Genomic DNA, 26064 nt, shown 5'->3' with positions numbered 1-26064 from the left:
ACTGCACAAAAGGGGAAATTGGCATCTCTTCTTTCATTCCCCAGACTGCCTTGGCACAATACTAAGGCTCCATGTGCCCCCCTCAAAATGGTAACAGTTCCCTTCACCCCATCTCCAGAGCGCTAATCTCTTATGTAAGCCAAGGGGGACAGTGATGCATGATTACAGGCCTTAAGGCCAGATGGCGTGCAATGATCAGATCCAACTTTCACTAAGGTGACCAGCCACTCCTGAAGCTCACCCGAGTGCCTACAACTGAGCTCTTTAGCCACTCACTCTCTGGACCATGACTTCAAGCCTAAAAGCCAGGTTGAGCCAAATTCTGTATTCCTGGAGACCACTGTAAAATAAACTTCCAGTCCCCAGATCTTTCTAACTGTCTGGAGAACAGACAGAAAGGTCTGGGGACTGACTGGTAGCTCACTTTGCTCCACAAACCGAACCCCTCATGTCTGGCTCCATAATATGTGTGGTGCCATCGAAGAATAAAGGCTCCCAACTTATGGAGCCCCAAACTCAAACACAGCCCTGTGTACAAACTCGGTATATTTACATACCACAGATGATATACAAAATATCAGAGGGAGGGGGATGTCAATTATCTGGATCCTTTTCAATCTGGTTTCAGGTCGGGCTTTGGGACGGAAACTGCCTTGGTCGCCTTGGTGGATGACCTATGCCGGGGACTGGACAGGGGGAGTGCGTCCCTGTTGGTCCTGCTGGACCTCTCGGCGGCTTTCGATACCATCGACCATGGTATCTTTCTGGGCCGATTGGCCGAGTTGGGAGTTGGAGGCACTGTTTTGCAGTGGTTCCGCTCCTACTTGGACGGTCGGTCCCAGATGGTGGTGCTGGGGGATGCCTGTTCGACACCCTGGCCTTTGAGGTGCGGGGTGCTGCAGGGTTCAATTCTGTCCCCCATGCTATTTAATATCTACATGAAACCGCTGGGAGAGGTCATCCGGGGGTTTGGACTGAGGTGCCATCAATATGCTGATGACACCCAGCTCTATCTCTCCTTTCCTCCAGACTCCAGGGTGGCGGTTGAGGGCCTGGAGCGCTGTCTGGAAGCAGTGAGGATCTGGATGGGGGCTAACAAGCTGAAATTAAATCTGGATAAGACAGAGGCTCTCCTGGTTCAGAAATCCTCGATGCAGGTGCTGGATTATCAGCTTGCTCTGAATGGGGTTGCACTCCCTCTGAAGGAGCAGGTTTGCAGCTTGGGGGTCCTCCTGGACTCGCAGCTGCTCCTGGATTCCCAGGTGGCGGCTGTGGCTAGGGGGGCCTTCGCTCAGCTTCGGCTGGTGCGACAGCTGCGGCCGTACTTGGATCGTGCAGACCTGGCCACGGTGATCCATGCCACGGTGACATCGAGGTTAGATTACTGTAATGTGCTCTATGTGGGGCTGCCCCTGAAGACGGTTCGGAAACTACAATTAGTACAGAATGCAGCGGCCCGTGTGGTCACCGGAGCCAGGCGGTTTGACTCTGTCAGTCCGCTTCTCCGGGGGCTACATTGGCTGCCCATTCGTTTCCGGGCCCAATTCAAGGTGCTGGTTTTGACCTTTAAAGCCCTATACTGCTCTGGGACAGGATATCTTAGAGACCGCCTACTCCCGTACAATCCGGCTCGCCCTCTCAGGTCATCAGAGAAGGCCTTTTTACAAGTGCTTATGGCCCCTGTTAATGTGTTTTTAAATGTTTTTATCTGCTATGTGTTAATGTTTTTTAAAATCTGTTTTTTTTGCATGTTGTTAGCTGCCCTGGGTCCCTTTAGGGAGAAGGGCGGGATATAAATAAAGTTTATTATTATTATTATTATTATTATTATTATCATCCTTACAAAGAGAACTTGTGGGCAAAACCATTACAGGAACTGAATAGGTTCTGTGGCCTGGTTCCTGGCCAGCGCTAGCCAATGCAACTGCATGGGAAATCTTAACTCCTTGTGCCCACATGAAAAGTAATCTCCCACAAGGTGAGCCTTGCTCAGCAACGTCAAGAGGACTTTCTGCACAATCCATATGATGTGCAATAAGCATGCATTAGTCGCTTGCTATGCCCACACCTTCTCTCAAGGCTGTGCACTGCAGGTACCACGTTTTCCCAACTTTTAATTATTAATTAATTAATTATTATTATTAACAGTATTTATATACTGCTTTTCAACTAAAAGTTCACAAAGCGGTTTACAGAGAAAAATCAAATAACTAAATGGCTCCCTGTCCCAAAAGGGCTCACAATCTAAAAAGATGCAAAACCAGCAGACAGCCACTAGAACAGACAGTGCTGGGGTGAGGTGGGCCAGTTACTCTCCCCCTGCTAAAAAAAAGGAGCACCCACTTGAAAAAGTGCCTCTTACCCAATTAGCGGGGTCGACTACATTATGAGTATGGTGTAGTTGATGTGGCTGTTGAACCTGAACCAGTGAGCTTCAAACCCATGATTGACCATGAAAGCTCAATGGGTGGCCTTGGAAAAGTCACTTTCAGTCTGTTCACAGAGTTGCTGGGGAAAAAACAAATAGCAATAACCCCATGTATGCTGCTCCTTGAAAAGAAGATGGGACATAAATGTGATAACTAAGAAGCCCCATCAAAATTGGTTTACTTCTGACTAGAAATGCATAAGATTGGGCTGCAGATAGATCTGTGATCCGATTCTGTAAACAATAGGCCAGTTGGGACCTCAAACAATGACACAGTAGTAATCATCTGGGGAAAGAACTACAGGGCCACATTCTCAGTTAAGTGTGTATAGGATTGCAATCCTAGTCTAGTTTTCTGCCACCAACAGTAGCCAGCTAAACACTTCTGGAAAGCTTGCAAACAGGGCAAGGAAGTCCACCGGCATTTCCAGTGGAAATCTGTCAGCCTGTGGTAAGCAGTGGTACCTCAGCACATAATGGCCAAGAGTTTTGTCTGTTTTGTCTGTTGCGGGTTATCTACCCGATTTTTAAGATACTGTGTCAGTAGCCAGCCCACCTTCTTGTGGCAAATGGATGCCATAGTGGATTATGTTTTGTATGAAATACTTTTATTTCACTTGAACCTACTTGCTTGTCAAATTATTGAATGAGCCGAAGTTCTAACATTCTGAGAGAGAGAAATAACAGAATGAGGGCAAGGAAGAGGCTGTTTCCACACTATTTACAACATTATCAATAAAGTTAAAATGCACCTCTCTTCAAAGGAAGTTCTGCCATCCACCTGGGGATTTTCATCATCTTTTTCTGTACTCTCTCTGGTTTAGCAATATCCTTTCTGAAATAAGGACTCCAGAATTGCAAATGGTACTCAAATGTGGGCACACCAGAGATAAATAGCACACTTGCAGTTTCATTTTCTACCCCTTTCATAGTCATTTCCAGTATCTGATTTGCCTTTTCCCACAGCTGCAGTACAGAGACCCAACACCAGTGTGCTTTCTACCAGGACCCCAAGTTCTCATGCTCAACACTGACAGTTAATTTAGATCCCATCGGGGTATGTACGAAGTTTAGGAGGGATTTTTTTTGGTCCTAATGTGGAATGCTGTGCATTTGCTGACTCTGAATTTCATCAGATATTCTGCAGTGCTTCTGAATCGCCATCCAGCCTGAAGAATGCACGTGAAGACAGGCTCACATTGGTTTGGAATTTTTTTCATATTTTGATATATTGTATGTTTTAAAGAAGCACTCTGGAAACCACAAAGAGCCTCCACAGCAGAAGCCCAGTACAGAAGTGTTCATTTTAAAAAGCAACACTACACATCATGTTACCTGTGCTTCCCGCATCTTCCTCCCACAGTCCTAAGCAACACTCCACCATCTTGTGGACTTTTGTTTAAGGGCCTTTTGCCCGCTGTTCTTTGGATTGTGTGCAACCTCTGCCTCTTGTACTGGAACACACATTAACTTTCTGTTGACTTTCAACATGGCAAGTCGCCTTTACCACAAGCGGCCAGAATACCACACGACTGTCAACTGAATGGAAACACCACATTATGTGGCCACATAAAAAGAGCCTGGGCTGAGAAAGCTGGGGCAGCTCACCTTGACCTCTGAGTAGATCCAGATCTCACTTCTGAAGTGCTCTCTGACAAAGAGGGCTGGACACAACTCTTTAAGATCTCTTTGCTAGTCCCAAGAAAGCAAGGGATGGGACAGGACAAGACTTTAGCTCCTTGCCACCTTCTACTCTCTCACTGGTCTGATTCACTTCTGCTGTTTAAGATATAGCTAAAGCTATTCTAAATTCACAACTGGGTCTAACTTGATTGTTCTGCTATACATTTTTAGTGTGGTCTTGAAAATGCCAGGCATCAATTGTAACATCTGTATAGTACATGTAACCAAACTTTGTGTCTTGTCTAGCTTAGCAGGAGCTTGGCAGAGCCCAAGTATGGATGACTACCCTGTTCACATTTATGAACAAGTACTGCTCTCACCTTGTCCACTTCCTGCCTTCCCTTCCACACTGCCAAGTTTTAGTTTATAAGCACCTTGGTATAGGGACCTATTTTTGTGCTTTGCGGACAACGATGGCACTACAAAGAACAGGTTCTCACTGTTTGGTTTGGGTTGCACTGGCGAGGGGCTTATGAAATGACAGGCCCTGCCTTAAAACAGGGTGGTCTGCCAGTATCTTCTGTGCATGTTTAAGAAGAGGAAAGCAAAACAAAAGAGGCAGAAGTAAACTGGGGGGGGGGGTAAGAGACAGGAAGGTCATATGTAGTAAAAAATGTAGAGGCAGCCCCATGTTGGAGGCTGGGGTTAAAAGGACAGACGCAATCTGAAGAGGCTGAAGACTACTGATCGTGTGGCAGTTGATTACCTAAAAGTAGTTCAGTATATTTTAAACATATTGCCTGAAAAAAAATATCTTACCAATTATCTGCATTCTAGCATGACAAAGAGCTGCAAGACAATAAAGCAATGCAAGGGGGGGGGGGTGCTGTTACCGACAGCTCTGTTCAAGTATCAGAGATGAGAATGCTACAAGTAGGAGACCAGCAGCAAAATGGTGCCACACATCCTCCAGCTGGAGTGCTCCTTTCAGGGCTCCAGCTCCAGCCAACACAGAACCTTGGGTGCCTTGGGGATTCTGAAGAAGGGGGAGAAGAAAGGATGCCTTTGGAGACCTTCCTCCATTGTGCTACATGGCACTTCTGGTTCAAGCTTTGGGTCTTGCTAGCAATCCCAAACTTGAATGCATTATTGCTTCTGGGAGGAGGTTCTGGAGGGGAGAAAGGGAAAAGTGGTCCCTTTTCCTCTTCCTGAAATTTTTCCAGGAGAGGTTTGTTTATTCCATGACAGACACTGATCAATTGACCAACTGCCCCTCTGGACACTGCAAGTCCAGTGGGCTTCAGTTGGCCAGTTTTGGCTCCTCCCCTCCACTTTTCAGTACATATTTTCCGAGTGGTGAAGACCAGAAGTGATTGTGAGGAGCTCCAGAAGGATCTCTCCAGACTGGCAGAATGGGCAGCAAAATGGCAGATGCGCTTCAATGTCAGTAAGTGTAAAGTCATGCACATTGGGGCAAAAAATCAAAACTTTAGATATAGGCTGATGGGTTCTGAGCTGTCTGTGACAGATCAGGAGAGAGATCTTGGGGGGGTGTTGGACAGGTTGATGAAAGTGTCAACCCAATGTGCGGCGGCAGTGAAGAAGGCCAATTCTATGCTTGGGATCATTAGGAACGGTATTGAGAACAAAACGGCTAGTATTATAATGCCGTTGTACAAATCTATGGTAAGGCCACACCTGGAGTATTGTGTCCAGTTCTGGTCACCACATCTCAAAAAAGACATAGTGGAATTGGAAAAGGTGCAAAAGAGAGCGACTAAGATGATTACGGGGCTGGGGCACCTTCCTTATGAGGAAAGGCTACGGCGTTTGGGCCTCTTCAGCCTAGAAAAGAGACGCCTGAGGGGGGACATGATTGAGACATACAAAATTATGCAGGGGATGGACAGAGTGGATAGGGAGATGCTCTTTACACTCTCACATAATACCAGAACCAGGGGACATCCACTAAAATTGAGTGTTGGGCGGGTTAGGACAGACAAAAGAAAATATTTCTTTACTCAGCGTGTGGTCGGTCTGTGGAACTCCTTGCCACAGGATGTGGTGCTGGCGTCTAGCCTAGACGCCTTTAAAAGGGGATTGGACAAGTTTCTGGAGGAAAAATCCACTACGGGGTACAAGCCATGATGTGTATGCGCAACCTCCTGATTTTAGAAATGGGTTATGTCAGAATGCCAGATGCAGGGGAGGGCACCAGGATGAGGTCTCTTGTTATCTGGTGTGCTCCCTGGGGCATTTGGTGGGCCGCTGTGAGATACAGGAAGCTGGACTAGATGGGCCTATGGCCTGATCCAGTGGGGCTGTTCTTATATGGTCAACAGTGTATGACTCTGCTGCTGTCAGCACCTCATAGATCCTGCAGGTCACTTAGCAAGGTTCTCACAATTTTTCCCCCCTAAAATCTTTTAATTTACAGTTTATGTACTTGGAGGGGCCTTCATCAAGGCTTAGAGGTCCAACTCCCTGCTTGGAGTAGAAAATCCTCCCTAGAGCATATCCAAAAGGCAATTGTCAAGCCTCTGCTTGAAGATCTCCAGCAAGCAGAAACACACTATTTCTCTCAGCAACTGCACTGCTGAACTGCTGTTGCCGTTTAGAAGCTTCTTGTGATATTCAACTGGAATCTCCCTTCATGTAACTTAAGTTACTTCTGCATAACCAGGAAGTGCACCAAAGTATACAGAACTACTATCTGATTTTGGCTTAGCTCCATTCTGTTTGTAATGTGAAAGGTACTCAACTTCCCAAATTTCTTAAACCATTTCTGGCCAATGTTGCATATATGCAACAGGGATAAAATGTGTACACCTGTGGGTTGGGCAGAAACAGATTAAGGCTGCAATCCTTACTTTCATGAGAGTAAGCCCCATTGAACAAAATAGGACTTACTTCTGAATAGACCAGGTTAGGATTGTGCCCTAAATGTATGAGAATGGATGAGTTTAAATAGAGAATTCTATTTAAACAGAGAATTCTATACAGAGAATTCAAATAGAGAATTTAAATAGAGAATTCTATTTAAACTAGCAAGACACATAAAGCTATCCTTCATCTGACCACTAGAGGGCTCTTGCACCTTTTCTGGAACAAGTATCTGCTGCACTTTCAACCACTGCCGTATCCAGAGTACAAGCAGACAAGAGTACAACTGACACTATTAAGTTGTTAGCTGTGCAGAAGCAACAAGGGAAAGAGCAGAAACATGCAATTTGTCCCATTTTGACAAAGCCTCAGGTGTTAAAAGCATCTCTTTTCACAAAATTGTTCCCCATTACACCATTTGAGCTGAAAGTGCTCCTTAAAAAAACCCCACATGTACACACACACACCTCTATGAAGGCATTTTCTATTCATGTCAGTTTGGTCAGATTCTGCGAATCCAGCTTAGGGAACTAATCGACCGTGTCCAATTGCACAAGAGTCTCACACACTGACCTCTGCCAAGATAAACACAGGAGGATAGAGGACTAATAGAGATGCAGTCAGAGTAATCTTTCAAAGCCTACGATATCTCTTCCACAGTATCCAAAACATGGATAGCCCACAATGCAGACCATTGCATGAGGCAAGCAATCTCTCTTACTACATTGATCTCCACGCAACCTTCTGACCTAGAGAAGTCTCCCATCAAGCGTTATTCACTCCACAGAAGCTACTCTGATGAGATACACCTTGCCTTTTTTTTCTCTTCACTTCCAAGACTAACAAAGCAACAGTTTTGTTAGTCTAACAAAGCAAAAGCAATAGTACAAAAAGGGAAATTGTTCCAGCCCAAATGGGTCACACGAGAAACATGGCATGAGCAGAAAGGTCACCATTAAGCCAGAGGCAAGATCATTTGCATGCAGTTTTCATGAACGTGGCCAACACAGAGGAACAATGGATGAACATGTCGCACTTTTACAGATTCCGTTGCTGCACAGGCAACAGATTCAGTTTCCTTTCTTTTGCACTTCCACTGCTCTGACGCTTAAAAAAAGGTCATAGTTCTCTGACAAAATACTTGGTGGAAAAGGGAAAGTAAAAGCAAGATTGCACAAGCACTAAGAAGTCACAGTGTTCTTTGCAGAAGGATTTTGTTGCAAAGCAGAAGATGTGAGCGTCAAAGAATTGCTGGCAGGGCACCATCTGTGCACCAGGGCAGATGGTACCCTCTGTCAAGTATATACAATGTCTAGATCAGTGGTTCCCAAACTGAGGGTTATGACCCAAATGAGGGTGACATGGATGTTCCCGATGGTCCCAGGAAGGTCTATTATTTTTATTATTAAGAACATGTACCAACTTTGTGGGTCACCATACTAAGAGAAAATCTGTAGTTAGAGTTACAGTCAAAAACATTCGGAGACACAGATCCAGATGGTTCAAGGACATTAACTGTGTTCGATATTATTATTATTAACTGTATTGATATACTGCTTTTCAACAAAAAGTTCACAAAGCGGTTTACAGAAAAAAAATCAAATAACTAGATTTTTCTATTAGAAGGAAAATATGAAGAATCCCAGTTACTAGTCATTCTAAATAACACAGACTGCTCTGCTGCCTGCTGGGATCTTCAAAGTTCCCGCTGCTCTGGGAGTTGCAGCTGCAGAGGGAAGATGCTGGGCCTTTCCTGCAGTAGTGCTGAAATTTAAATGTGTTAAAAATCTATATCCTGCACTTCCCACTCCCATTAGGGAGGTGCTCAAGGAAGCTTATTATATCACAAAGTCAAACAGGATAAATCATCAAGATAAATAAATAGTACAGCAAATAAAACTAAGCAGCAAAAGAGGCCAGTGGAAACAAACAGAATTTCAGCTGGCATCGATGTTGAAGAAGCACAAGTGGTAATCCTACCTCCTATAAGAGACAGTTCCACAGCTTGGGCATCACCACCAACAAAGCCCTTTCACATGTTGCTGCCAGATGCCTTTCTATTGGTGGTGGAACACAGAAAAGGGCTCCCCTCAAGAGACAGGCCACTTGGATGGGAGACTGCCTGGGAATACTGGGTGCTGTAGGCTTATACCATAGTCTCTCGAGACTGAAGGTTGCCAACCAACCATGTGGGAGGAGGAGGCCCTTCAAATACTCTGGTCCCAAGCCACTCAGGGCTTTAAAGGTGGGAACTATCACCTTGAATCATGCCGAGAAACATACCAGCAACCAAAGCAGGTGTACCACCACAGCCAGGATATATGCCATTGAAACAAGCTCCTAAAAGAAGCACAGTGATGCTCTTCACTCTTACATTTTCAGAAGGAACTCAAGACTCGCCTATTTTCATAGGCCTGAGTAGACAGCCGAAACATGGCCAAACATTGAACATTATTTATACTAATCTGTTGCCTCTTTTTTAGATGGTAATGTTTTTTAGATGGCAATTTTTAGTATTTTGTTGATTGTTTTACTATTCAATCAGAATTTGATATACCGAACTCTTCAATCCATTCATCCTTCAGGAGTTTGATATTTTCTCTACCTACAACTAGCTAATCAACTGCTAATATCACATACAAGGACATATCCCCTCCCCACCTGCCTTAAAGGGTTACCTCCATCTTTTTTGGTGTCACTTTCTCCATCACATTCCATCTTTCTTTTCATCCAGAACAGAAGCCCTTTGCACCTGGCACATCCAGGATGGAACACAGTGACAAATATCTTCCTTAGCACCACCCTCCATTAACTGGCTGCTATATACAAACAGCTGGATCCTTTCTCACTGCACCATGCCAACAGACCGATCTACATTTGTGACTTGGCAGGTAGAACACCCAGTTCTTTCACCCAGAAGAACTGCTCTGGGAAGTCACTGAACTCCATCCTAGCAATGTCAGCATTCAGTGGAACGGCTCTGGATCTTGATCAATTCAGCATTAATCTGGATTTGAAATCAGAGTTTATCACTTTACTCCTCTACTGTTAGTAACTGAAGAGTTAAACTAAATTATTCTCTAACACAGAAACCTGTTGTCTCCCTCCTCACAAACAACAAAAAAATCATCCTCATTTTCTTGGTTAACAAGTCTCGTGAGGGCAAGAACAGCTTTGGAGCTTAACTAGTTTCAATCTCTGAGGGACATTTAAACATCCCTGGCCTAAAGCACGTTTTCCTCCCAGACGTTGCAAGTGCATTTTCCTGCCTTTTCTGACAACTGTACAATGGTACCATTAACAGAAGCCACTAACATCTCTGGCATAGAGAACCAGCCAGCAAAAGGACTAGAAACCAATCCGAAGATTTAGCTTCTAAAGCAAATGAAAGAAGTCCACAAATCTTCTCCTAAAAATGAAAAAAAAAATCCATTATCTAAACACCAGTTTCTGTTATTATCCCTACAAACAGTGATTTTAGTTATTTTGGTCACTAATGGTGTCACACACACACACACACACACACACACACACACACACACACCAGCAAGGGTATCACCTTACTAATATCTTATTGCCACAGTTCTCAAACTTCTAGCACCAGGACCCATTTCTTAGAATGATAATCCGTCCAGGAGCCAGTAGAAGTGATGTTATGGCCAGAAATGACATCATCAAGCAAATTAAAATAAATAATTATAAATAAGTAGATTAAAGTAAAGCAAATTATTATTATTATTAACAGATTTCCTGCAAAACATTTCGGGGACGTTGATTGCGGTGGTCAGAATACCAACCCCACATTAGGAGACTCCCAGAAAAATAATGTAAACCATTTCATCACCACAGAAAACCCACCCAGTTCTTTTCTAGGTGTTTAATAGAGTCTACATGCACATTTCAGATTTTTCTTCACAACTAACAGAGTGTAGACATTTACTTTCAATACACGATGAGAGCTATCACTATGAACTTTAGAAGGTTTGCCAGGCAAAATATAAGCTTGTGGTCATGTAGCTTTTCAGGCTTCCCTCAACTGAAAGTTCAATCTCTCCCTTATGATACCAACATCCCTGTGGATTTCATTTTTTGCAAGGGTTTGGAAGGAGTTGGTTGGCATGAGCTGCCAGGTTCTTCCTTCACACCAATGTTTAGAGAGCAATTAGCATCACAACAGTGGCAAGAGACCACAGCCAGGAACTACACATGCTGCTAAACATACAAGCAGCATATAAGTTAGAACTGGGGAGAAAGCAGCTGCTCTTAGCTTCCTTTTGTTTGGCATTCAAAGTTCTTTGACTGGGAGGAAAAAAGGATAAATGTCAAAATTAGCAGAAACATAATTCAGCAGCGATGACTGAATATGTAAATGGTCGTCTCATATACATGACAGTCAGTTTGCTGCAGGGGCTGCATGTGAGGAGTGCAGTCCCAGATTGTCTGCTGAAACAGACTCACTGTGACAGACTTTGCATTGGAGGCAAGACCACTTAATCCATCCCTGCCCTCCCTCGCCCTTCCAGCATACATTCCTTGCAAGAAAGAGACCTAAGATCAGAGAAGGGGGGGGGAAGAGAAGAAGTCACCTGTCCCATCTGGGATTCCATGCTTCCTTACCATCCATTCCTTGGCCCTCAATCCCGGGGTCCATCTGGAGGCCCTGCTGTTTTTGTAGCTGCAAGCATTCAGTTAAGAGGTCATGACAGGTGGAGAGGGAGGGCTGGCCAAACGGCTCATGGGGGACTTTGCCCCAGGTGGCAAAAGCAAACACGGCCCTGGCCTGGAGCTCAACTTCTCCTGGAAGCCTAACAGAGTCCCCAGCCAGCACAGGACTGAACGCAGCTCCAGGGCACGCCTGTTCCGCCTTCTCTCCCTTTTCCTCGACTGCATCCGTATAGACCAAGTTGTACCTAACTGGAGCAATCCACCATAGTGCTTGCAAAGCCCCTTGTGGCAATGCCAGCTGCCCCTTAGACTCAGCAGACTCTGTCTTGACGTTCCAACATCCACTGCCTTCCTGGGATCCCAAGTAGAAGGAGAGTTGCGCTAGGCCAAGGCAACGTGCTCTTGAGCCAGAGAGGTGGTAAAAAGGTCTGCTGCAGATGCTGCACTAACCTTCCCCCCCCCCCAAGAGTTACACTGCCCTGAAGTCCAGAAACTGTTCTGTAAATGGGGTGGCTGGTTACAAAACAACGCCCGTCACCAACATCCTGGGGGAGGGGATCACATGATGGCAATGCAAAGAGGGGGAGGGGAGAGAAAGATACTGCCAGTCACCAACAGCAGCTCATTCACAGCCTATTACAAAGGCTTTCGCAGACCCTCCTCCCCTCCCTGCCAGCTTGTTCCTTCAAACCAAGCCCAGGCTGCATTACTGATTTTTATTTAGGAGATTTTATACCTCATCCCATTGACATTCAAGGGGAAAAAGCACAGAGCAGCTTGCGCACAACAGTATATACACCAGAAGAGAGATAGTGTCAAAACAATTCAGCACACACAACACCGTGCAATTAAACCAACTCCAAGTTGACTAACTGAAGACCTGGCCTTCCATGAATGCCAATGGGGTAGGATGGTGTCTCACAGAACTCCCAAAGCAGGGATTTCCTCACCACACAGAGGGCCCTGCAAGGCGACTGGTATCACTGACTTCCCAATGTCTCTTTTCTAGGCTGCTGAAGGAAAGGCAGTATCCAAAAAATGGAAGGCCAGGGACATGGTGGGGCTGAAAGAGAAACCCCCCCCCCCAAGCAACATGTCACCTGTAAGGAGCCTGTAAAGGCTGCTCATGATTTTCATTCTGTTGGATGTCTCTCAGCACCAGTGGAAAGAGGGGAAAAAGTAGGCCTCAATTATGTGGTTCATTTTTCATTATTTTGATATATGGAGCAAAAGACATTGAACTGCACAAACAAGATGGAGGTACAGAAAAAATATAAACAGGCATATGCCTTATACAGCGCATCTGGTTCAGTGCTGTCTACGCTTAATTGGCAGCAGCTCTCCAAGGTTTCAGGCAGGGGTCTTTTGCAGCTGTACCCAGAGACTGAGCCCGGTGCTTTCTGGATGCCAAACAAGTGCTCTCCCACTGTGCTCTGGACCCCTTCTGCAGCAACAGACCTCATTCCCAACAAAAGTAAAGAGAGGTCATGCGTGGGCTCGCCAAGCAACAAGCTCCTCATGCCTTATTCCAGTACACAAACAACACAGACTTAAGGTAGATCAGGTCCCAATTTTTTAAAATGCCAAAGGATGGGAAAATATGCTTCTGTGCACCTCCTGCAGGCAACGGGCAGCAGGGTCACAAGCCATGACAGATACACCATGGGCAAAACCTGACAGAGAGAACTGCTAATTTACTAGAGGCGGCAACATGTGCAGCAACACAGCTTGGCCAAGAACAGTTCAGCAGGTGCTACCCAAACAGAAGAAGCTGGGCCACATCAGGACCCACGCGGTGGCAGACAGGTGAAAAAAGGGGACCCTTTGACACATATACATGGGCACACACGTTCAGCAAGCCCTTGTCCAGCACATCCAACTACCCCATCTTGGTAAGTATACTGGTTGTTACTAAGAAACTGCAACTTATAAGCATAATGACTTATAAGCATAATGACTTATAACAAAAGCAGTTTTATACTGTTGGCTAATTGACATACATAAACAAGAGCTACGTTCCTAGAGCATATTTCTGGTCACAAAAACATCACCAAACTTCTAAAGAGACCCCCCAAACACTACTAATATTAAACACTGAAATAAATGTGAGCTTTCTGGGCTGGAGAAAACCCACACAGACGGGGGGGGGGGGAGAACATGCAAACTCCACACAGACAGTGGTCCTGGCTGGGAATCAATTTTCCCCCCCATAACAACTTTAAAATAAGACTACTTATAATGAAATGACTTTAAATGAAGACTTGCTGTAACACTAAACCAGAGATGTCTATACTAAGCTAGGACTAATGGAATGAGAGACCCAAGTCTTGTGTGATGAAATGACAAGCTGGCCAAGGCTTTACATGGCTCCCGCAACTCAGAGCTGAATTCATTTCTCAGGAGACCTTCAGCAGAAGGACTGCTAAGCCCAGTAGTACAAATGAAGACAACCTGCCATCAGAGGATGCTCTAGCACCAGTCCAATCTCTTCAAAGCCTCACAAATAGGAATGGCTGAAGAGAATTGTTTTTAAATATCTGTTTTTGAGCATCAGCTGGCAAATCTGGACAAGGTTTAGAGAACAGTTTCCAATAGAAAAGTATTCATCATTTGTATCAGAAAGCATGTGAGAGGATGGCATGGCCTGAAGCAGTACAAACAAGTAACCGAAATCAAGCCAAATGCAGACAAAATGGAAGGAGGGCAGGTCAGCAGGCTCAGAGAGTAGGAGGAGGGACACACCACAGCGTTTTAACCATCCGCTTGTTTACTTACAGAACTTTGACTGGCCCAGTCAAAGGTCACTACTTTGTCTTCCAGATTCAGACATGGCAAATGTCATTCCTGCTTTCCAGTATCAACATCAGCACATAAGATATATGCACCAGCACAAAAGGAAGGTTTCTCTCTCAAGACAGTTCAAGACTTGAGCTGGTGCAGTGCAGACCTCCTGATGGAAGCAGGCCATCCTAGGAGCCCATTACAATAGTCCTCCAAAGGTCAAGCCCTGGTCTCTTATTTAAGATGTTACCTATTTAAGGTGTTACCTATTTAAGATGACCACTATTTGAGCCCCACAAGCTCCTTGCATATGTCTCACAATCTCAATAGTCAGTGAAGACTTTCCACCACATAATGTTTTCTACACATCAAGAATGGATTGTGGGAGCACAGCACTGAGGTGTTCCCAGCAGCTGAATTTTCAATTACGGAACTTCCTTTTTCTAGGGGTCTGCCAGCTTTGTGATGTTGCGAATTTTTCAGACACAGTGCAAGATGGCCTTGCTTGCACAATTATCTGGCAGTAGGCATTAAAATAGGTCTCCTTGAGAAAGTAGTCAAAGTCTGACATTTTTCCCCATCGTGGATCCTCTCCAACACTTTTCCAGCTACAACATTTATCTCTCTAGCACTGTGAAGTGTTCCAAAAGCTAAAATCCATGGCTGTTCGGCTGCCCTTCCTCTTCCCATTTTAGTATCACTCAACAGCTCACAGTTAACTTTCTCTTACACGGCCAACTGTTTTCAGAGTCTCCAACATTTCCTTCCTATTCACCAGATTCTATGAATCTAAGAATAGCATTATTGTTTCTTCAGCTTTCTGAAGCAGAAGCTTCTCCAGACAAGCAGGAGCCATGTTTATGTATCCCATTTTAAAGGATGTTAGCGCTTTTACATGTCTACTATTAATATTTTATTCACTTCCGCCTCCTAAATGGTGGTCTCCAGTACCCACACACCAATGGTTGCATTTGTGTTGCATCACTTCTTCAGAATCAACATAGCAAGTTTTCATTCTGTTCTTCCACATAAATGTAGATTGGTGGGTCAGTTTGCATATTATCATATACAAAAATGTGGTGGTAAATGCTTCTGTTAAAAAAAGTTAAATTCCTCGCAACAGATTCTGGATGTAGAAAGAGCCATTATCCTTCTACTTGTAACAACTTGTTGTTGGTTGGCAATCTTCAGTCTCGAAAGACTATGGTATAAGCCTACAGCACCCGGTATTCCCAGGCGATCTCCCATCCAAGTACTAACCATGCCTGACCCTGCTTAGCTTCAGAGATCAGACGAGATCAGGCATGTGCAGGGTAACAGTTGGGGTTAACTAACTGTTAACTAACAGTTGGGGTTAACTAACAATTAACTTATTGTTAGTGAACTCCATTCCTAGTGGTAGTTGGTGTACGTTTTATCTCCACACTAGTTTAAAAAAATTCACATGATGGCCAACACTATATGTTACAGCATCAGGAAAGAGAATCCATCACACAGTGACCATTTCTAGCTTCCCTACATAAACAGTGTACATGGTGTACTCCACTGCCATGGCGACTGCTTAGCTAGGTCTGACCCACTGGAAGTGGAAATGGCTGGGACAGTGGCATACCAGTGAACAAGATATGCCTCATTCCCTTCCAGGGAGGCATGGTTTGGGAAAGGAAAGTAGAGAGTAAGGGAGGAAACAAGAGGCAACATCACATCTCCTTTGCTGTAGGAATAATAGTAAGTTACCCACTTCTGTGCACATTAGCCATTTTCTATGTCAGCAAATTCTCTGAAAGATGGCACTTGCAAAACACTGAAAGCTCTGTATGCATCACCAGTGCCACAGAGAATATCACAGAAGCCAACAGTATATGTTTTATGGTCATCAGGCTATTTTCATCAATACACACACAATGCTGGGTTAGCATCAAGCAGATCCTTTAAGTTTCCTTACAGCTCTCAAGCTTTCCCATGCTCTTTCCAAATTCTTGGAGATACACCTGAACTATCCTCATTTGTTCTTCCTGTTCTTCATCACGACTCATTTGAAGTACTACTTGCCAAAATATAAAGTTGATTTACACACAACGGGCTAACTTCTATATGGCCACTTGCTCCCCGTTTTAGACTTCTGCCCATGGTCAAAGCAGCCAGTGCTGCGCTATCTAGGCTTTCATTTTGGAAGAGGACCCACCCTATAAAAAGTCTTTAATTCATTCTCAGTGGTCTTCCAAAAGTGTCATTAATATTCAGGTGGACACAGCACTTTCGAGAAATGGTCCAAAGAGAAACATGAGCTCCAACAGTTTCTCCAGGGCTTTGTATTCCAGATTCAGACATGCGACCTCTCCAAATTCTCTCTTACCCTGTTCCAAACACTGGTGGGAAATATGTTCACTACCCCACATCCCTTTAGCTACAGAACCTCCTGCTGTCTTGCTTCTCTACTCATTGCAACTACTGCCACATTACTATAAAGGATTTCCCTGTTTGCTTCCTTAGTTCCACATTTAATTCTCTTCATATCAGTCTCATCTCTCACCTTTTCAGTAACTACAACACACCACACCTCTTAAGCAGCCACATTATTAGTAAGGACAAGGGCACTATTAAACCCTGGTATTCCAGTTGTCTGTCCTTGGCCCACTTCCAGGATGACCATTAGATAGCATTATGTACACAAATCCCATTCTGTGCTTGGGAAGGGGTGGATACCCACACAGCAGTATACAACCAATACTTCAGCACTGACCGCAATCTGCTATATGCACCCAACTTCTTTTGAAAGTGCGCAGGCCTTTCCAGACAAGGATTTTTAACGCAACAAGTTGGTACCCATTTGACACACTGAATTCAGATACCTTAGTTTGAGAGTTACCGCTTCTGTTGGAGTTCCTATATACGGTGTATCACCACCACTGGATGCAATACCCTCTGCACCTAGAAAATGCATTCTTCCCCTGCATAGGATAACCACTTATATCATGATCAGTGTCATCAGGTTGTGCAAGCATTACAAGCAGCTACCACTGGCTATTACTTGCAATGTGAATAGTGATAAGCAAATAATTCAGCACTTCTTTCCCCGCCCCCAGCTAAAACCCTCCTGTCATTATATGACTGATAGATTTTTTTCCCCCTCAGTACAATGTGGAGGCATAGCAATCTGCTGGGCCACTCCAGCGCTGAAACACTCTAGCATTTAAGCTTGTCCGTGGCAGTGATGGCAGCCAAGAGAGATTACTTCTGCCACTACTGTGTCCATACAATGCTGTCCAGCAGAGCTATTCTCCACCAAAATGGTTTTCCAGAACCTTCAGTGGCCTGCTGTGATGTATTTTTTAAATCCATAATTTGCTTTGCAGATGCAACTTTGCAGCCGTTCCGACTGGATGCCACAACTCTGTTGGTGAATCCCAGGCTGCACATGTTTATTCAGCTAGCAGCACTAGTAGTACAGGAAAGATGAATGCAGATCATCTCCCATTACGCTCTGGTCGCATATGTTTTTCAACTTTTAGCATGCTTGCCACACTTGCAATCTTTTCTTCAAGCTCAAAGCTATTAAACATGGTGGCCTCCACGCATTTGAGTTCTACTGATACAAACATGGCGGCCTCCATGTATTTGAGTTTTAACAACTAGGCACCATTTTGTCATATATTAATAAATCTAAATAGAAGCATGCTAGAGGCAAGCTAGCAATGTCACTTCCTGCTAGCTGAAAAACACATTCAGTCCCAGACATTTCCTTCTACCATTGCTTATTGTAGGCGAAACACTCATGAGCTACATGACGCTGCCAAACCACATTCAGAAACCTTATCCGATTCAGAACATGGCACCTAAGTTATTAACACCATCCTGCAAAGCCTATCCTATTCTGCTAGTGTTTAAAGACCAACTGGCTACCAGTTTCCAGGTGTAATTCAAAGTGCTAACTTTGGCCTCTGAAATCCTAAATGGTCAGAGTAGGTGTCTGAAGGAGTACTTGCTTCCATATGAACCTGCCTGTGTGTCGAGATCCTTTGAGGTCCTGCTCTGGGCGCCCGGAGTATCACCAGTGCAATTGGAAACTACCAGGGCCAAGACCTATTCTATGGGAACACCACAGTTTTGGAATCATCCACAGGAACGCATACTCATCAGGCCTTTACACTGCTAACATTTGGCCCCATTTGACAACTGTTTTATTCAGCCAAGGTTTTGAGGCATTTCATTTTGCAATAGCTCTTATAAAGGAGTAAGCAGGACGGAATGCTTATTGGCAACTGTTCTTGCTTTATTTTTAGTAATGGATTGTTTTTATGTACTTTGCTGTAAACCGCCCTGGAGGCTTATATTTGTGGACAGGCAGAATACAGACATTCTAAATTAAAAGAAAAGAAAGACACACATTTGCAAAGATAAGCACTACTGCAAATTCATTCAGTGTAGCTGGAAATTTTATATCAGGAAGCAATTATCATGCCCTACATTCAGAACAGAAGTTTGATAGGAAAGCCCAAGAAACTCCTATAAATACAGAAGATTCAGACGAGCTTGGAGACTGAACAGAGTAGCAAACAACCCTCCCAGCATGTGATTCTGTACATCTACCAAATGCTGACGAGCACTGTGAGACAGGTAGGCACAGAAAGACGAAAGTAAGAAAATCATCCCTACAAACAAAAACCAAACGAGGGTGCAAACTGAACTAAAGAGGCACAAACAATTTCCACACCCTAAGAAAGAGTAGCAAACACAGAGAGGAGAAGAAACCAAAAGAATCAGTATGAAAAGACATCTTGAAGTCATACACTGGAGACGTACTTTACCTGCCTATGAACATGCTATATAGCAGGGGTCCCCAAACTTTTTGGCCAGAGGGCTGCATCAAATATCTGGCATGTTGTTGAGGGTCGGGAAAAAAATTTAAATATAATAATAATAATAATAATAATAATAATAATAATAATAATAATAATAATAATAATAAATTAGAGATGGAACTTAGATGAGTGAATAAATGAATGAATGGGATCATTCATTCAACCTCTCTGACCCTTGAACACCCTCCAGACACAACCAGAGCATAGTTCCAGTCATATTTGGCCAAGTGGGCCAGAGGTTTTCAGGGGACAAGGGGCTGGCCGTGGGCCGGATAGAGGCTCGCTGCGGGCCACTTCTGGCCCCTGGGTCGGGTTTTGGAGACCCCTGCTATACAGAGTCAGAGTCATCCCTAGAAGGGTGGCCTCTGGCAAGTCAGCTAGTGGGGGGAGCTCAAAGGGATTGCTCTGCACAAAGTGAAACATTGCCAGATACTCACTGGAGAATCATAAGGAACCCCACGAAGACAGGTTTTATCCCACAAGAATTGGCACCACAGACAGTTAAGAACTAGTTGGTTATGAGCATTTCCATAACACACAGTGATCCAAGAGACAGCTCGGAAGTACATCTTGTACTTAAATCCACAGGCAGCAGAATTTTTGTTAAGATCTTCGTTCGTCAAGCAAGAATCTTGCTCCAAGGGCCAACATCTCCAGAGATCAAAACTGTGACTGAGAGGACCAAGGCCTGTCCATGATATCTCTCAAAATATAGACTTCCTGACAATGCCATGTATTTATCTTTACAAAAATATGCAAGGGCTACCTTTTCACATAGGCATCAAGTGGCTGAAAAAGAAAGGTAGATGATGCTGGCTCATAGCCCCCTCCCCCCCCCCCCGTTTTCTTTGTTAGATTTGCTGCTTTTGAAGGGTTGCATTTTTGTTTTTTACGATTATGTAGGCCACCCCCAATGACAGAAGAGGCAGGATAATTAAGCAGCTCTGTATTCCATCAATGCCTTGGGAACCAAAATTATCTAGCAATTACAAATTCACAGGAGCTGTCAAAATGGCTTTACACAAGTTCTAGACAGTAAAAGCTGAGCACTCATCTCTCTTGAATCTTGAAGTCTTTCAGGTTGCTTCAATACCATTCAATCATATTTCATAAGAGATCCATCTTTCTCATCATCAGTGCCCAGCTCATATACAGCAATTGTACCCTGGTTTTTAAACTCTTGGTGCAGCAGCAGCAATGGTATGGAAGCTGAAGGGCAAAGTAGCTTTGCCTGAGGCTCAGGACACAGTGACCCTAATCAATTTCCCTGGGAACAGAGTTAACAATCATGTCCCTAACTATGCTGGGCTCAATAGGAATCTGAAACAGATTCAGGTCAAGAATCAAAATTAGTAAGCAAGCAGGGAACCAAATAGTCCCTCCTCTTCTGGCAATTAATTAGTCCCTACTCATCAGCTACTGCAAAGGTAGGTTTGCCAGCCTAACTCTGAAGCAAGAGATGCTAACCAGTGCTATGAACATAGCATGATATGATGGGGAGAACAGAGTGGAAATAAAAATTACTTCCCTATTTTTAAAATTATAAAAATTTTAAAAATTATATTCCCTAAAATAAAAATGGCTTCCCTATTTTTTTTTTTTTTTTGGGGGGGGGGGGAACTGAGAATCTCAGCACCATGACCTTCTTGCTCCATAGACTTCTGGTACCTGCTACTATCTCTCAAACTACTTCTTGAAATACAAAACCTTAATTACAACATTGGGGGTTCCCCTGGGGGCTGGGGATAAGAATAGGCCCTCAGTTTGGCTGTACTTGTCGTAAGAGGCAACTAAACAGCCACTGGGTAGATGGGACTCGTTAGCCTGGGAAGGCAGCTCATTGGAGAGAAGGAAAACTCTGATCCCAAACCTCCACTGCCTTGTGGCTACGTCCAGTTATGGAAAAGGCTTCAGGAGTCAACCTCGAGGCAAAATCTGGAGCCGGAGTCCCTGAGGCAGTTCATGGCTGAACACAGTCACGTTCTGGCCTGTGACGCCGCTGGAACCAACCGTATTGGCTTCTGCCTTCCCATTGGACCATTTCAGCGACATGGAGAGGGGGGATCTGCTGCATGGGAAACAGCCTATCCTCCACATCTACTTTACCCAGGCTTCGCGCACTGGAGAGGACACTCTGTTCCAGAACCACCATTCAGAGCGTGACACCATAGTCTTCCGAGACTGATGGATGTCAACAACTTTGCAGGTCACTTCATTTCTTGAAAGTTTCTATTTTGGTTGAGCACTGGAAATATTGTACAAGTGAATGCAAAAATCGAGAGCACACAAAATCACTAATGTACTGTAATAAATACAAGAAGATTTCGAAGGATAGAAGTGAGTTGACTTTCCACAAGAGGTCCTGGAATTCACGGAGGCACAGAGGGAGAAATCAGAATCCTTAATCTAAGTTGCGAGTCTGTAGTACCAAACATAAAGAATTGAAAAATATGACAGATTGTGCAGGTTCACTTTAACTCAATTCACACTGTTCAATGTGCTGACTGATCAGAAAACTGAAAAGCAAGTTCCCATAAACAGTACTACCTAGCTATACATGATTCTTGTTCATATTTTAACTACAAATCTGACTTTATTTGAAGGAAGTGTTCAAAACTTCACCCAGAAATCCACAGTAATTGAGATTACACATTTATCCAAGATTAGCAGTCAAGTCCCACAGCCATCATGACTCTCTGGCATCTGTTCTGTATGTTCTGACCAGGGGACAGCTTTGGTGGGATTTAAGAGATCTGGAGAAGCAATTGGCACTGCTAATACTAACTTGCAGGAATGATCAGCAGTAGACAGTCAGTTATGTTTGGACCACGAGTGCCAATAACTCCAAGTCAAGTCTTGTTTAGATGAACTTCCTGGGCCAGCTCGACACTAAGGGAGCAGCTGCTTACGGTCTCAAACTCCACGACAGATGCATACATGCCAGTCTTTGTTTTCCAATGGGTGGGTACCAACAAGCGGTATTCTTGCTTATTGTTGCTTATGCCCCTTAGGGCTGCCAAATCAATATAACTTTAATGAAAGACTGAATCCTGAATTTGGCTAAGGCAAAATATGCAAGCAAATTCAGTAAAGGGTTCTGGGGGAGAAGCAAGGCAGCCTCTTGCATGAAATCTCAATTTCAATTCCCATAGTGCTTACCATCACCCATCCCCACTCGGATTAGCAAGCTCTCTTCATGAGAGTTTAAACAGACATGAGAAGTTGAGTACAGTGAATTGGAAGATCCAAGAACATCTAATCACACTGCTAATGAACCTATGGAGGAATCTAAATGGCGACCTATTCTCTGCACTAAGCTACCCTCTAATAATAATCTCAACATCAATTCTATAAAGAAGCATCACCCTTTTATAAAGATGTTTTGGAACCTCGGTATCCAAAAAACTGTATTTTCTCACATCTATCTTGCTGTGCAGACAGGTCTTCATCAGAAGCCCTTCTCCAGGTGCCCTTTCTGAAGTTAGGTAGAGAATAACCATTGAGGGTTTTCTTGACAGCAGCTCAACGATGGCCTGCTCTCCTCAGGGAGGCTTGCCTGGTGCCTACTCGGATATCAATTCTGAGCCAGGGATTACATGGGTCTTTTTAAAATTCTGCCTATGTTATTTTTGTCCTTTTCTTGATGCTGTTATATTTTCATCTGCCCTTGCTGTTTTATTTCTTTTTGTTTCAATTACCGATTTAAATTTCCTTTTTAACACTGCCCTCACAACATGTCTACTGAAAGTGGAACACAATTTTTATAAACAAGAACATGTCTATAAAAACTGATTTGAACAGAAATAGAAGCCACCTCCTTAGTATAATACTCAGACATACTGACTGGAACGGTGAAGAAAATTCAAGAGATGTTACTCCTAGTTCCCAGATCAGACTCTTTCCACAGCACTTTTACTGGCTTTGCACACTTTCCTTTATGTGCAACAGACTCAGATGTAGGACTGAGGTGCCAATGCCAAAGGATTAAAGGGGCTAGAGAAGAATCTGGTATCAGCTCTTCTACAAGCTTCTATTTTAGACCATGTGGTTGTGCCAAAACATTATTGTGACAGCTTTGTTTAAATGTACTTGAAAATTCAAGAAGAGACTGCATTCACTCCCTCCTGCCTTAGTGTACAGTATAGTCCAGATAGCCCAAGGCCTACTTTCTATCCACATTAGGTAGTCCACTCCAGGAATCCACAATACAGTCAACCATAGAAATAGAATATGGCTTCGCACCAAATAGCACAATTCTGTGTTCACCTATCTGGGTGTAAGCAACACTGAACACAGAGGGACTTAATTCTGAGTAATCAGGCATAGGATTACCCCAAAAGACAAGAATCAAAGCCAAAGATTTGGTCGGTGGTGGCAGAAAAGCAAAAAATTAACGATTACCAGTCAGTGCCTCTGATTTGTACTCTGCCAGGCTAGAACTAAAATCTTCAAAGTCAGAAAGACTGATCAGGCACTTTAACGGCAACAGGACAAAGCGACTATGGAGCAGATGAGGAGAGGCCAAGAGAAAGGTGGTCAAAATGAGAACAGAGATTTGAAACAAACAACTTGATTCTTAATGGTTGCTATCAATTACTGGAAAATTCAAGTATGCCCCCAAAAGGGGGAAGAGAGTATGAACATTTATACTGACTATTCTAAAATCAAAACCTAGGTTTCTGCTATTTATATGGTATCATGTTTCTCTCACTCATACACAGCCATCCACAACAATCATTTTTAAAATAATTCATTTTACATGTGGGGGCAATTGAAAGAAGAGATACAAAGAAGAAGGAAGCATTTAGCCCTTTTTGCCACCTGCTGTTTCCCTGCTTCAAATCTGCCCCACCAGAGCTGCCTTTCTGCAAGGTTGCAAACATGTTTGTATGGAACCCAACAAAAGAGAAACTAGGAAGGCAGAATGGTGGGTGGAAAAGTGCCCCCCATCCCTTCTCTGCTCTCAACTTCTCCCACTCAAAGTAGCATTACCAGTTCTAAAATGGCTGTTGGACGACCACTGCACGCATCTCCAGAGTACTGAGTAATTTGGGCCCGCCTCCTTTTCCATTCCAAACAACTGTCTATCAGTGCCTCATTTTTGTCCTCTACGCAATAGACGCTTAAAGTGAACTCTTGTAAGGGTGACGCAGTAGTATTCAGGTCTTAATCAACCAATGGTTAGCAGCAAAGGAGTGTTAGTTCAGTGGGCAAACTAATGGGGGAAGCTGTTCTTTCCAATCTAAGGCCTAAATGTACTCCCCAAGCCAAGAGGCAGCAGTGTCACTGAAGTGCACTTCAAAACTAGGCAGGTTAACACTGGGAATTGGGTGGTGGGCAGCCACAACCCAAGGATCCAAAATGGCTGGCAGAACTGCAGTCTTAGTTATTAATCAAAATGCTTGTTTCCTGCCCCTCCATCCCCCAAGAAACCACTAGGGCAGCTCTTGATGCTTTAAAAACAAGACCATGATCCTCATTCATGGGCCTCACTGGAAGTTCACCACTCTTAATCACAAATACAGGCATGCACCACTAGGGACAGAATGGAAGCATCATCTCTTGACAGGTTCACTTGGGGAGCAGAACCACAGGGAACCCCACAAGCACAGGAAGATGCACAACACTTTTCACTAACAGAAGAGTGGAAAAAAACACCCTGGAAGTCCTGCTCGCTTGTCCACTCACTCTGCTCATTCCAGGCAGCAGTGGTCTCTGAATCAGAAGCTGCCTCCCCGCAGTCTGGTGTCCCTGCATCACTTCGCTGCCCCCAGTAGAAGATTCGTCCTGCCAGGCTCTCCAGTTTCTGTAGTGCCGACATCTTGTACCCTTTGTTCTTGCTCGAGTTTTGGCTGTTCACCTCAGCTCCATGGTTCATGTTTCCTTTAAGTTGTCACCAATTATTTCTACTGTCCCAGCGCTGCTCTTGCAGCAATCAGGCAGCTTGATCAGATTCTAGGAAAGTATTCTCTTCAGTCATTGCTCTCTGCCAGCAGGTAGAGGCAGGTCCACCATTTTCCTGTCCCGTAACAGGAAGAGAAAAGACAGCAACTGGAGAGCAGACACAGTCCCAGTCTCAGCAGAGCCCTTTACATTCCCCTCCAGCTGATTGAGACAGGCATTTGGCTTGAGCCGGTTGCTCTCGACTTCTAACAGGGAGAGAATTTCCATGAAACCCACCTCCCTGGACCACAGCAGTCATGTCAGTTCAGCAGCTGGCATGCAGCTCTCCAGGGCAGCAATCCATGCACATACCAGGACTTCCCAACCCCCCACTATGTCCAGGAAGGCTTCAAGATAGTTCCTTTCATATTCTCGCTCTCTGTTCAGACACAAACACAGGGAGCCTGGTCACTTATACAGCTGGTTGAAGGGTGAACAACAGGCAGATTTGATTAATTGAGAGAGAGAGAGAGAGAGAGAAAGAGAGAGAGAGGCTTGCCAGATTAACAGGAGCAAGGGCCATGCAATGGAACTTAAAATAGCTTAAAGAGTCACTGACTGTTTTTCACCCCCAGGGCCAAAGACAGGGCAAATAAGGCACTCTTGAAGCTCCCCTGTTTTCCAGAACAGGATGATTCTTCAAGAAGTAGCAGCCTTTGATCAGAAAAAAGGAGCTGCTTGGACAGCTTGATAAAAAGAGAGCATTCCATTGAAAACTGCTGGTGTTGTGGACTGCACCCTATCTGATGCCATTTACAAGGGCAAAATAGGTGTTCAAGTGCTCTATGAGCTAGAGATAGAAATCTTTTTCATATGCAACCTCATGCAGCACAAGTACACACATATAGAATATCAGCCACCATAACCACCACCTGTGGA

At 44.2% G+C, this 26064-nt stretch overlaps 1 protein-coding gene across 1 annotated transcript in view; it reads right to left on the bottom strand.

Moving 5' to 3' along the window:
* The window catches only part of LOC136642225 (cAMP-dependent protein kinase catalytic subunit alpha-like), a 47339-nt gene extending 21919 nt beyond the window's left edge, over positions 1-25420 (bottom strand). Inside the window, exon 1 of the mRNA XM_066618581.1 lies at positions 24931-25420. Within this exon, the coding sequence (XP_066474678.1) occupies positions 24931-25120 (190 nt within the window). The 5' untranslated portion in view covers positions 25121-25420. The remainder of the gene's footprint in view (positions 1-24930) is intronic.
* Positions 25421-26064: the final 644 nt, after the last annotated feature.

This window comes from Tiliqua scincoides, chromosome 2, assembly GCF_035046505.1.
Source record: "Tiliqua scincoides isolate rTilSci1 chromosome 2, rTilSci1.hap2, whole genome shotgun sequence".
NCBI classification, from domain to species: Eukaryota; Metazoa; Chordata; class Lepidosauria; order Squamata; family Scincidae; genus Tiliqua; species Tiliqua scincoides.
Note: the sequence above shows the minus strand (reverse complement) of the source record. Positions and strands in the feature narration are given on the sequence as shown.